This window comes from Sinocyclocheilus grahami, unplaced genomic scaffold, assembly GCF_001515645.1.
Source record: "Sinocyclocheilus grahami isolate Dianchi unplaced genomic scaffold, SAMN03320097.WGS_v1.1 scaffold1502.1, whole genome shotgun sequence".
Classification (NCBI taxonomy): domain Eukaryota; kingdom Metazoa; phylum Chordata; class Actinopteri; order Cypriniformes; family Cyprinidae; genus Sinocyclocheilus; species Sinocyclocheilus grahami.
Window position 1 is genome coordinate 97,547 of NW_015506681.1, and position 14,105 is coordinate 111,651.

Consider the following 14,105-nt stretch of genomic DNA (forward strand, 5'->3'; position numbering starts at 1 on the left):
GTTGCTAGGGTGTTGCTATGCGGTTGCTAGGGTACCCGGGGTGGTAACAAACCTAAAAAGACAGATTGAATGTATGTGATGCTATCTGACGAATGTTGGATCTTTATGAAATCAATCCAAGATGGTTTTATTTATACAGAGCTTTAAAAAAAATGTACATTGCTTCAAAGCTGCTTTACTGAAAAAATATTTCAGTATTAATATCTGAAATAGATACGTGCAATAACATACAGATAAAGTGATGGCAGCTGTGAATGTGCTGATAAAGATATTGAGATAAGATAATAGGTGAATTATGTCTGAAAGGAACAGATAAGGTTCTCAATCATTGTTTTCTACCTGATAAATGCAATAAAAAACAAACAAAAGTTCTTAAAATCAAGTTTTTGCTTGTATTGGAGACTCTTAACCCATTTATCAGGGGTCTCTGAGACAGGACTGCATATTTCAGTCTTACTTATGGACTGTGCGACTAAGATAGTCATAACATTCCTAAATCATAACATTAAAGCTTTCAGCTAAAGAATTTCTCATAATTTTGAACGGGAAAAAAGTGGTAATTTACTCATCTCCATGTTGTTCCAAACCTATTTCTTTTGAGTGCAGTTCTTCTGAAATACATCAGTTGGCTGAAGAACAGCAAGAATCGTTTACTGATAATATTCCCCTCCAAGCTATTGCATTCTGAACATTTTGTACCTTCATTTTCCAACCCTTTGACCCTACCTCAGGTAAAAATGGGTGAAGATCCATCTGACATCCAGTCATTCTGGTTCTACTTGACAAACCCTTGAAATGTGGAGGTGAAATCACAAGACTCCTGAGATGCAACAAACATGGTAGGCCTACAACTCTATACATTGCATGTTTAGTTCAGCCAATCATCACCTTTTGTTAGTTTGGAAATAAATATGGTTATATTGCTCATTTATTTATTTAGATTTCCCCCCAATTTGTGTAAAAGTGTGTAAATCTTTCAGTGTGAAAAAAGTTATTTTATTAAATCAAGGTCGAATGCATTACATTTTGGGATACAGTAATCAGTGCAGTGTTCTGTATGTTCTAAGCATACTAAAAATGTGCACTGTATACATATGGCAGAAATAGTAAGTGTGCTAATACAAATATTACATTCCCTAGTTGTCCCAACGCTCTTGATTCTGCCCATACTGGAGATGAATTGTGCAGCACTGCCCTCTACTGGATATATTCATTCATAGATCATTGCTGAGCTTTTCAGTATAGGCAGAGGATTTGGAAAGCAAAGAAAAGAAATCCAAATCAACCCGGTTAAAAAGTGAATTTAATATGAATTTTAAAGAAAATAATTCTTTAGGTGCTGATATTGTTTTTCAGTCATACAATGCATGCACAGTTATTAGCAAAAATGCTGTTTAAAACAGTTTTAGATGAACGGATGCCATAGCATGTCACACTCAAGAACATGTGTGCTTCCCACAAGCATTAATGCCAAGTTGTCAAATACTCTTAATGTCAGAAGAAGACAGAATGCATGACAAAATATCACCCACTACTAAATAAAAGTCTTTGTTTTAAAATTGAAGAAAAGGGACACCTACCAGTTAGAATGGTCTCTTTAATAACCACAGGAGGGCTCTAGAGCCAAGGGTTCCTAAGAGACCGTGCATCTGATTGCAGGAATGGAAGAACAAGATGGAGAATCCCTTGGCTGAACCATGAGGCCAGCTGTGAGTTACAGGAGTTAACACAGTCAGAGCACTGATTACTCTAATAAAACTTCTCACGCTGATTGTCCAAATAAAACTTCCCTCACTGGGAAGGCATAAAACTTCACCGAGCGGCTCCCTTGGACAGAAAATGGGCACCACTATCCCAGACATAGCGGTAATGGTTTCCTCTCTTTCTTTGAATAAAAATTCTGAATGAAAGTCTCTGCACAGTGTCTCTGTGTGTGTGTGTGTGTGTGTGTGTGTGTGTGTGTGTGTGTGTGTGAGAGTGTACCTGTTTTTCTATTCTGGTGGGGACTTAAACCTGAATACACACAGACTCATGGGGACTCGTGTCACGGTGGGGACCTAAATTGTGGTCCCCACGGGTAAACAAGCCAATAATTCACACAGAATTAAGTTTTTTGAAAATCTAAAAATGCAGTTTCCTGTGAGGGGTAGGTTTAGGGGTAGGGTTGGTGTAGGGCAATAGAATATACGGTCTGTACAGTATAAAAACCATTACGCCTATGGAGAGTCCCCACAAGGATAGCTGACCCGACATGTGTGTATGTGTGTGTGTGTGACTGGACTACAAAAAGCACTGAAACTCACGAGGTATGAAAAAGTTGTAGCTAGACTGAACTGACAGAAAGGGTGTGATACTGAATTGAATATCAACAGCTCAAAAGGGGACCCTTGAGAGAGAGAGAAACAGCGAGAGAGACGGAAGTTGAGTGGGAAAAGAACGCCATGTGTTCAGTAAACAAACTAAGTGTGATGCCAGAGAAAAGGGTCAACAAAACAGAAGAAACAGAACAGAAGAAAAAGTCTCTTCCGACAGAGCCGTCCAGCCAAAAAGAGTCCTGACCGACTTACTTCACCTCTGCTTTCTTTTTGTGCCCCATCCTGTTCTCTTCCATCCATCCTTTCTTCTCTTGTGTATCTACATCCTCTCATTTGCATCTTACATCCCTGAGTGACAGATTAGCCTACCGTACGTTCCATATTATATTATTATTTTATTTATTTATTTTTGATAGGCTATTATTTTATTGTTTTGCTTTTCAGTTTATTCAGAGACGGAAGTTGAGTGGGAAAAGAACGCCATGTGTTCAGTAAACAAACTAAGTGTGATGCCAGAGAAAAGGGGAAACAGAACAGAAGAAAAAGTCTCTTCCGACAGAGCCGTCCAGCCAAAAAGAGTCCTGACCGACTTACTTCACCTCTGCTTTCTTTTTGTGCCCCATCCTGTTCTCTTCCATCCATCCTTTCTTCTCTTGTGTATCTACATCCTCTCATTTGCATCTTACATCCCTGAGTGACAGATTAGCCTACCGTACGTTCCATATTATATTATTATTTTATTTATTTATTTTTGATAGGCTATTATTTTATTGTTTTGCTTTTCAGTTTATTCAGATGCCACATTTACCGGTAAGTTAGCCTACATAGTTTTACATCCCTAGATTTAATTCTCAAAACAATTAAAAACTTATCCAACCGAGTTCTTCCGGCCTAAGAAAATCGCGCACTTTTGGCAGGTGGGCGGGAAATCAAGATTAACACACGTGTGAAAAAGCCCCGCGCAAAATGTCTCGGCACCAACCGGATTGTACCGCCGTCTGCGTTCAGATTTATGTGTCTGGTCCGTCTAGGGCACGCGGTAAATTTAACTTCCGCCACAACAAGCTTCGGTTTTACGTCGTCCAACCTTCAGAAATAACCTTTAGAGCGTAAATAATTACATTTCATTAGTTTTATATGATAGCCGCTTGTTAAATTTACGCCCGATAATTTAGACGCCAGCAACACCGATACCGATACCGTGAACAAGACTTTCCTAAACAGAAATTAAAATGCAGCATGAGCTTTTATGTGAAAGATAAAAAAAAAATTTAAGTTATGTAATATAACTGTTGACTTTCATATTGTGAAGTTAAAAAGACTAATTGCACCAAATGCCACAAAAGTCAAATCAAGTCATAGGCCTTTTTGGGAATGAAAAGCTGAGAGGAAGTCATACAATCTGTTCAAAAGATCAACATTCAAGCATTCTGCTAATGCAACACATTTATATATACACACACACACACACACACACACACATACATATTCTACACAAACAAATACATAATCGTGACATTTTTGGGGGCGGCTGTGAAAATAAGACCTATAGCTTCGACTCATTCACAACCCATTCAGCTTCTATTCTTTACAGACTCGTTTTTATTCGCGAAAAAAGAAAAGAAAGAAATATGACATCTATAGGCTACACTCTAAAAAAATGCTGGGTTGTTTCAACCCAACTTTGGGTCAAATATGGACTAACCCAACTTTTGGGTTAAAAATAAAAATTTTAACCCAAAAGTTGGGTTAGTCCATATTTGACCCAAAGTTGGGTTGAAACAACCCAGCATTTTTTTGAGTGTACCCTAAAACCTTAAAATAATAATAAAATACTTAAATAAAATCCGCCTTATACTTAAGTTAAAATATTCATCTTGTATCCTTTGTTGGTAATTTATATATATATATATATTGTTTGCTTGTTTTTTTAAAAATTATTTTTAGTTGTAGTATTAGTAGTAATTAATTAGAGTGTTACATCACACGAATAGTAATCATAGTTACGGTAATTCTTTTTCTTTGTCCCCTTCAGCACCTCTTTTCAAAGGGTTGCACCTGTTTTCAAGCGGACATGGATCGACTTCAAAGTCGTGTCACTCTGAAAGTCGCAAACTCTCCGCTCGGATAGAGAAAAGAACGAGGGAACTAATTCAACATCCGAGGTCGTATTTATTAATAATGCATGCGTCCTCCGACCAAAGGCAACATACAGTTTCTTCATTTCGACATATTTAAATCAAGCAGAAAAGTTTACAAAGGCTGAGGAGCGGAGGAGCTCAACAAGGGCTCTATTTACAGCCGGAGACACGGGGGCCGTGAGGAGGAGCGGGGGGCCGCTGAATTAATGAATTAAACAGTGCTGAGGCGCTGAAAGTACGTATTTCATCAACAATGAAAGGCAGGACTGAGAAGAGAGGAGAACGTTTTCAGATAGTGCTGCGAACAAAACTTATTGAGGAGTTCCACTTAAGACGAGACAAGAGATAGAAAGAGAGTTTGGAGGATAGAGAGAGAGAGAGAGAGATAGAAAGGGCATTGCACAATAAATCGGTAACATTCGACCGGCACTGACTGACACTTACTGCTTAGGACACAATTTGTTGCTAGGATCGAACCGATTATAGCCTATATAGGTTATATATTTTTTTTACTTGACGGATTTTGTATATTTGCATATTTATTTAGGCTGGAGTTTTAGAATCGTATATAGAAAGGGCATTGCACAATAAATCGGTAACATTCGACCGGCACTGACTGACACTTACTGCTTAGGACACAACTTGTTGCTAGGATCGAACCGATTATAGCCTATATAGGTTATATATATTTTTTTACTTGACGGATTTTGTATATTTGCATATTTATTTAGGCTGGAGTTTTAGAATCGTATAAACTGTTTCAAATGTGTTTATTTGAATGATAAACATTATGAGACCGAGTCACTCTTCTGGCGCGGATGGTATCGGCAAAGTTGTCAGGAACGCGCTACTCTCCGTTCTGAACGCTTTCACAACTTTCGCCTCAGACTATCCTCCGATGTGTCCCGAAGCTGGGAAGCAGCAGTGACTGTTGTGAATCACAAAAAGAGAGAGCTCTGCGTTCAAGTCCTCGGTAAAAGGTAAGTGCTGAAGTAATTACACATAGCCGAACATCTGTGCTGAAGTCACTCGTGAGGCCTAGAGGTCGATATGCTGCGATTGCGTTCATTTAAGATGAAGGAGATTAATGAAGAAACTAAACCATGAGAATATGTCATTCATCTCTGCAGATTTGAATCCAGCAGCAGGTCTCATCCTCAAATAAGGCATGATGTAAGACATCAGGTGCATCTCAACAAGATGATTTAGGATGCAAAAACATATATCATTGTTAAATATTAGTGCATAGAAATAAGTAGTATTATAGTGAAAATGGGTTGGTGTTTGATTGCTCAGATATCCTGTGGCATGTTTAATTGGTCATTTAATTAGTTAAAATGAATTAATAATGCACACGTTTAACTGTTCTTGCTTCAGTTTGATACGATCGAGTTCGTGCCACTCTCTTTCGAGTTTCAGTATGTTTAACATTATAATGCAAAATGCAAATTGAAAAAGATTTAATCAAAAAAGTTTGACAGTAAAATTGAACTGGCAAAAGCATTTTTTTGGTTTGTTGTGTTTTGTTGGCCAAGTATTGGTTTTGGTTTTGTAAAATGCATTTGTCTGCAATAAATATCATGCACATTTATTACAGTTGTATTTGGATTTATAATGAGAACTTTCAGTTTGTTTAAAGCTTTCAAATTCAATTTACTGTTACAGTTCACTCTATTAAATAACACCGCTTCTGTTTAATGCATGAGCTGTAGAGAAATAATATTTACTGATGCAGAGATATAAAAGAGGAGGATTATCTGCGGCTATCAAAATAATTTCATAGACTCTGACTGAAACACAGCATCGCGTGGGCATTCTTTTCTTTCTTTTTTTTGTTTGTTCCTTTCAACTGATCTGATATGCTCCCCATTGCTCTTTCTGGCAAACATCAGACCTGGCAAAGTTTTTGGATTTTATTTTGGGACTTTTCCCTTGCAACCTGGTTATTTTGGAGATCTAAACCCAGCCAATGAAATAACTGATCTGCCTAGATCAGATAACTGAGCAAAAGATTAATTAGAGGTTAATGTTGATTGGTAAGCGGGTCGATTTGTTCGCAGAGTGATTTCCTGAGCACTTTAACATAGAAAAGTCAACTACGATTGTGAGAATTGCATTGGATCTGGTGAACAGAGGAAAGTAAACATTGCACATCCACAGAATACTGATGAGAGAGTTTTAATATCGGCTTGTTTTCTGTCCATCTCTGCATGTCATTCCTTCCTTTCTCTCTCTCTCTCTCTCTCTCTCTGTCTCTCTTACTCTCGCTCTCTCACACACATGCAGTGTTGTATTTTTCAATGGTGGCTTTTGTCTCTTTCATCTCATCTCTAAACAAAAGGATTCTTGTGTATACAGGACAGCGAGTGAGAAAGAAAGACATCGAGGGAGGACAGAAAGTGAGAGAAAGAGTGAGAAAGAAGATGAAGACAATTTGTAAACTTTTGCAGTGAAGCAACATGGCTTCGTTTCTGCACGCTCAAAAGTTTGCATGCACCCCGTTATTCGTTATGACTGTTTTTCCACATTTCAGAATAATAATTAAGTCATAAAATAACACGCTGATAAATGGAAATGATGATAACTTTCCCGTTAAGTAGTGTTGGATTAGTTTGCATGTATTCTTAGTCAAATATTCGTGTGTAGGCACAATGTAATTTTTGTCTCCAAAACTAATTTCATGCACTTCAAGCCTTTAAACCAAAGGTCTTTGAGAGCATGAGAAACATATATTGAGTCAAGTGCGTGTCAGCGTTTGTCTGCTGTATGTACTGTATCAGTGTGCACGCGTGTGGGCGCGTACTCGCCGGAGTTCGAAGGTCAGCTCTGTGTACAATCTGCTTATAACACGTGCCTCTGCGAGGAACCGCCCCCTCCCTCTCGGCTGGCGTTAGTATTCAGAGCACAGAGATCCAGACAGATACCTATTCATTCTCTCAGTGTGAGTCCAGAGAGAGAGAGCGAGGTCAGAGAGGGGAGAGCGTATCACATCTCCCTGCTACTCATTCATTTCATTTCATTTATTTTATTTGGTGCGGAAGGCAGAAGCTGAGTGAGACTAAACTACCACTTAGACATTTAAACATGAATGCAGAGAGGGAGAGTGAGATTGAACAGTGTGAATGAATAGAGTCACCCTTGAAAGTGATTCCTTGTGTAACGTAGTTAAGATATTGGTTCTTAGTTTTGTTTTCAAGTTGCTGCTTGTCCTGAAATTCACAAATGAGTCAATTGTTTGACATCCTAGAACAATTACATTAATGTGGATAGCGCCTCAGATCATCGATCCTGTAAGAATTTAATGAGCCAAATTAAATCAATGCATATTGTTTCAAAGCAGCTTTACAAAAAATCATGATGTTAATGTTTATAGTCACATTTACCAGATTAGAGCTGAGTGAAAATATATTTTACATTTTGCAACAATACAAGCAATCAAGAAGATTTGTTATGTGACCCTGGACCACAAAACCAGTCATAAGGGTCAATTTTTTTGAAATTGAGATTTGTGCATCATCTGAAAGCTGAATAAATAAGCTTGATGTATGGTTTGTTATGATAGGACAATTTTTGGCCGAGATACAACTATTTGAAAATCTGGAATCTGAGGGTGCAAAAAAAATCTAAATATTGAGAAAATCGTCTTTAAAGTTGTCCAAATTAAGTTCTTAGCAATGCATATTACTAATCAAAAATTAAGTTTAGATATATTTACGATAGGACGTTTACAAAATATCTTCACTGAACACTGAGATATCTTCAGATTACTGGCGAGTTTTTTCTTAGGAGAAACACTTTTCTTCATTCTGGTCTCAATTTCTTTGAATCAGCTGGTGTTTTGGTGATTTTTAGTGGCTGTACGAAGTCAGTTCTCCTCAGGTTCACAGAGGAACCACAGATGTAGAGAATCACAGTAACACTACATCTAGTCTTTTGTCATTTCAAACTGTACAAGCGCTTTCTTTTGACAAATGTTTTGCTTGAAATATGTGTTTGTGCTATCTTTTGGTAAGAAAGAAGATATTTTGAAAACTTTTTTTTTTTTTTTGCTTGCCCATACGATAGAAGTCAATGGTGTCCAAAGTTATTTGGTTCCCAATGCTCTTCAAAATATATTTTGTGTTCCACTGAAGAAAGTGATGTCCAGATGTTTTACTTTACTTCTTGTTTATGTATTCTTATTCTTATGATAATTGCTATTTAGTTATCTGTAATGACATTCAGACAATTCATTCGTCTACGACATCAGACTATAAAACCATTATTGGTTCTTGACCAGTGTATGATTGTGTAAAGAAGTTTTATTCCAGGACCATTTTGGATAAAAAAATGCCAGAATAGTCAGTTTTTTGAGCATGATCGCTGTACTTTTTCTAGCTAATGTGTGGTTTGCATACACAAAAAGTTTGATCCAAAGCTGTAGGGGAAGTGATTGAAAAAACTGTCCAAGAAGCCTCTACGAAACAAAGTTTATAAAGGTGAAGGATTAAGAAGCGTCATCCTCAATGTAACAGAGGAATGCAGAGAATATGGAAAACATTGTGGTGTTCTTTTCATCTCTGATTCCTTCCTGCGGTTTTGTGTTTTTGGATTGTGAATAAGTCACCCTTTTCAGCACTCACTTGGGCCAACCGAGCACGGCATGTGAGTTGGTCAGCGTTGACGACTAGCCTTTAAATGAGAAAGGGCAGCTGCTTCCACTGTGTGAATGAGGGGCATTTAATGCGCTTGGGCAGCTGGAGGGTCTGAATGTAGAGTCAAAAAAGAGTAACGGACCACCAGGGTCGCCCCCAAACCCGGCCCTGTACCCCTTCCTGGCACACACAAACCTCGAGAGAGAAGGATGCGCTCACGTGTCCGCGATAAAGATCACCGAAAGCTATACTTTGCCCATTTCAGCTTTTAGAGAAGTCGTTTTAAATACTGCTGAGAGTCGCTAATGTGTCCCTAATGTGGCTCTCTTTACTTGGTCGATGCACGTCTTTCAGATAGAGATAGAGCCCTCTCTCTTCCCATGTGCTATTTCTTCTAAAATGCTACGAGACGACCTAGATTTTACAGACGGCGATAAGGTGACAGGTTTCTCACACAGAAGCTTAACTGCGGAATAGGTTATTTCATTAAAAATAACTTATTTTTATGTCAGAGCAACAAGATACTGGTAGTTTCTGTAACCTAAACTGAGTCCCATCTGATAACATCCACTGCTGGCCAGAAAAAATAAAAAGAGGGAAATAAGTGGAATTATTAGCAAAATATAAATGGCAATGTGAAAACACAAAATGAGAGATCACAACATCATAGTTCAGTGCTGCTGCAATTGTCACAGCAAAACCTGAACACTTAAACAAAAAGATGTCCAAGTTTCATGTTTCAGTGTTTGGTCATAATTGAACATCAACCCAATTGCAGTCTGTATCTTGTCTATGTAGCAAACAGTCTAGTGTGCTGAAAGCTTTAGCAGTCTTTAATTAGAGTTTTGGATGAAGAAAGCCTTGTCACCTGTGCATTTTAGAAACTGCATTTGCTTGCATTTTGAACACCAACAATTACATCAGTGGATGAGTTTTAATGCAGAAATTATTTAAGAAACTCTTAGATTTGACCTCATAAATAGTGCAAATATTCATTGTTATCAATCGATATTAGCTAATTTGCAGAGTTTTATACTGAAGAGTCAGGACATGATATGTGTTATAAATAACTTTTTTTTTAAATTTCCCATGACCTGTGTACATGCACGTTTTAAACCAGGGGTAGCCAACCCTGCAACCCTGGAACTCAAATCTGCAGGAAGGTAGAAGAAATTAGACTACTTATTTGAAACCATCTCTCTCTTCCCTCCTAGCTATGACCTCAGCCACGCCCCCTTCCTCCCGTAGCCCCTCCCCACAGAAGGTCTGCCACTCCCAGACACAGACAGACGTTCTAAAGCCACTCCTAGGCGGAGGAGGCGGGGCTTCAACAGGAAACGGACCTGCGGCATTGAGACGCCGTCGACGGGTGCTATCTAAAGATGGGCGGAGCAATGTACGCATCGAACACGTCAGCGGCCGAGGGACGCTTTACCTGCGTGACCTCTGGACGACCTTTCTGGACATGCAGTGGCGCTACAAGCTTTTCCTGTTTTCCGCCACCTTCGCTGGCACCTGGTTTGTCTTTGGAGTGCTGTGGTACTTGGTGGCACTTGTGCATGGAGATTTGCTAGGTGAGCAGGGAAGGAGATGTTCTTCAATAGGACCTGGATATTTATTTTCATAAATATCGCAACCCTGTTATTTCCATGTCTTTGTTTCTTGTCCTTTTCTCACCAGAGTTTGACCCTCCGTCCAACCACACACCATGTGTGATGCAGGTCCAAACCCTAACTGGAGCATTCCTTTTCTCCCTGGAATCACAAACTACGATCGGTTATGGCTTTCGCTGCATCACTGAGGAATGCCCACTTGCTATCATCCTGCTTATTGTCCAGCTTGTCATCACCATGGTGATGGAGATCTTCATCACTGGAACCTTCCTTGCCAAGGTGCAACTAAAACTAAATTAACTTGGGTAAAAAGTTGCTACAGCACGTAGCAAGTGTACAGTTACAATAATTATTATTTCTGGTTGTCTTAATATCTTCAATTTTGAAATGTTAAACCGTCATGTGCCATTTTGGCGGAAAACCTGACATGAGCCTGTTTATAAGCGCTTCTCTTTACAAGTTTGGGATGAAGGCTGGCAAATGTTGACTTCCTAAATGTATAAGTGACCCAAACTCACAGCAAATACAGAGTCGGGGTTTGTGTGGAGCAGCATTTGCTGTGAACTGCTCGGTTCTGTGCTGCTCTGAGACACTGAAAACACTAGATGATCCACCGTGAGCTGTCGACGTGTAAATGAACACAGTGCCGCGCTTCAGTGCATATTTTTATTCAAATAAATTGTAGCCTTTGCTAGTTGATATTCGTATTAAGTGGTATTTTAGATTTATTTCGATTAAACATGCAGCTGTACTGGAACTGGATTGAACTGGAACAATATCTGATTAAGTAATATATATTTTCGTGACTTTTGTGACTCAGATCTAATAAGGTGTCTCAGATCTAATAAGGCATCTATGTTTTCATCTGGGGTATGTAGGTAGCACGGCCGAAGAAACGTGGTGAGACGGTGAAGTTCAGTCAGCATGCTGTGGTCGCCAATCATGAGGGCCGACCTTGTCTCATGATCCGTGTCGCTAACATGCGTAAGAGCCTCCTTTTGGGCTGCCAGGTAAACACACAAATATTTTATTTTAATTTCCAATGTAGCGTATGTGCAACTCATATGTCCAATTCCTGTGGTTCCTCAGGTAACAGGTAAGCTTCTGCAGACGTCGCTGACTAAAGAGGGTGAGACGGTGCGTCTGGATCAGAGAAATGTAGCCTTCCAAGTGGACACGTCCAGTGACAGCCCCTTCCTCATCCTGCCCCTCACTTTCTACCACGTGATAGACGACAACAGCCCACTGCGGGCCTGGGCTGCCAAAGGTACTGAAGACTAGGAGAACTAAGAGGATAACTGGAACAATAAAATGTCATGTTGAATGTTGGAATTCCAAAATGGAGCCTGAAAGCCTAAGCCTAGAATCGTCCCATTCGAAAAAATGTATTCATTACTTTCTACTGTAAGTCGAACTTGTATCATTGTAGCTCAACTGGAAGAGCATGGTGCTGGCTTTGCAAAGGTCTTGGGTCAAGCATCTGCCAAATGGGTAGATGTAAAGCAGAACAGGCACAGTGTCAGCTGGTGCAACCTTAGGTGTCTTGCTCTGTTGGCTCATGGATCGTTCCTTTCGGTGAATGAACCAGCAACCATCTGGTTACCAGCCTTAAGCTTGAACTACTAGACATCACTACTCCATTTCCTCATATATGCACAATTTGAACCCATCACAGGAATTTTTAGATTACTGTAGCTATAACAGTAGAGCATATGCTAGTAAAGCCATGGTCATGGTTTCGATTCCCAAAGAATGTATTCCTTGCGAATTAAACCCATGATGATGTGTATCGTGAACGCAATATAATTAGCTTTTGATAAAAGTGCTTGCCAAATGCATGTGGGTTTGATTCCCAGTTCATGCATTCCTTGGGAATTGAACCCACATGCATTCCTTGAGAATCGAACCCATGAGCATGTGTACCATAAATGCAATTTAAGTTGCTTTTGATAAAAGCATCTGTCACATGCATGCTTTTTAGTTCTTCGCACATTGAAAGAACCTACTGCTATAGATTGTGCGAGAGTGCAGAAATGGCGCTGGCTGTGGTGGCAGATGAAGACTGTCAGTAGGATACACCTGAGAACAGGGACAGCGTGGTTGGGCACTGACCCCCATGGCTCCAGCAGAGTTGCTCTGAGGATAGCGTGCTACACGAGAGAAACGTGAAACAGCAGTGTGGGGAGAGGTGTCAAAGACACCTGAGAAGCTCTGTTCCAGTGCAGAGGTCACGCTGCAGGCAGAAGGTTCAGGGAGTTCTGGCACTTTGAGCACACGCTGGTGCCCTGTTTCCACTGACACTTCACACCTGAATCAAGTGGCTCAATTTATGTTTCCATTTTGCCTCGCCTTGATTAATCATGAGGATAAATGCGAATTAGATTTGTACATTTATTGTTTGCTTGCTGTCATGATTCTAGGGTGCTTGGGTAGCTTGCTAGGGCATTGGTTTTTAGATAATTGCTAGTGGTTGCTAGAGTGTTCTGGGTTGTTGCTTGCTGGTCCACAACAAAATGTAATGATGCATTTGTGTACAGTCTTTATAAGTTAATCGCAAATGAACACCACCACAGTGTTGTTATTATAAGTGGGAAAAACTTAGGGACTTGGGATTTTCTTTGAGCCCTAAGTTTCGGATGTGGGAATGTGTCTTCGACTCATCATCTGTGAATTTGTGGAGGACAGCTGTTGTCCCACCAGTCCTTGCTTCAGTTTGAGCAATAATAATAATAGCACTCTACCAAACAGCGACACTTATCAGAACTAATCATCCAACCAATAGCCAATGTAGTTTGCTTTGATGCTTCGATAATTATTTATTGCGGTACCTCCAAATTCACTGATTATGAGACTAAATGCAAACATATCTCCCCTCCATCATTTGATTTTTGAAGGTTTGCGTGTCAAAGTCAGAACCATGCTGGGAAATACAGACTGCACAAGCCACAAGGCTGGTCTGTTTTAGTGGTTTTAAGGGATTTTGAGTGCTTGACAGCTGGTCAGACAGGTAGACCAGCTTAAACCAGCTAAGACTACGTTTTTCAGCAAGGACCTCTGGTGTCATGATTGGCATTTGGGAATTACAGAAATCCTTTGTGGGAAAGACTGCAAAAGTTTAATTGAATATTGGGAGGTTAAAGGACAGAAGTGGATTTCACATTCTCTCTGCAATTATATTGTGTACTGTAGAACATTTAATAAAGACTTAGGTGAGGGGGGCATGTTTACAAGAACTTGGGGTTTCTATTATTGGCAGATGAGATGCGTTTATTGTCTTCTTCCTCCCTTCATCTCATTTTCTCTCTGTTTGCCCACATTCACTTTCTCTGTAGATGTAGCTTTCCCTCTTTCTTTTATACATTCTCTCTCTTTGGCTGGAATGCGTGTATGAGAGCATGCCAG

General features: G+C 39.6%; 1 protein-coding gene across 7 annotated transcripts; it reads left to right on the top strand.

The window, feature by feature from the left end:
- The first annotated feature begins 463 nt into the window (after nucleotides 1–463).
- LOC107570767 (ATP-sensitive inward rectifier potassium channel 10-like) lies at nucleotides 464–12,014 on the top strand. 7 transcript variants are annotated; one of them, XM_016257025.1, is made up of 8 exons: nucleotides 464–839; nucleotides 1,141–1,866; nucleotides 5,344–5,436; nucleotides 5,587–5,641; nucleotides 10,305–10,664; nucleotides 10,771–10,982; nucleotides 11,582–11,713; nucleotides 11,793–12,014. In XM_016257025.1, exons 5-8 carry the CDS (start codon nucleotides 10,307–10,309, stop codon nucleotides 11,982–11,984), a joined length of 894 nt encoding a protein of 297 aa, XP_016112511.1. In that variant the 5' UTR covers nucleotides 464–839; nucleotides 1,141–1,866; nucleotides 5,344–5,436; nucleotides 5,587–5,641; nucleotides 10,305–10,306; the 3' UTR covers nucleotides 11,985–12,014. The 7 variants fall into 7 exon arrangements, with proteins under 7 accessions (XP_016112511.1, XP_016112512.1, XP_016112508.1 ...); XM_016257026.1 differs by having other exon boundaries at nucleotides 5,587–5,629; XM_016257022.1 differs by lacking the exon at nucleotides 5,587–5,641 and having other exon boundaries at nucleotides 11,793–12,013.
- Nucleotides 12,015–14,105: the final 2,091 nt, after the last annotated feature.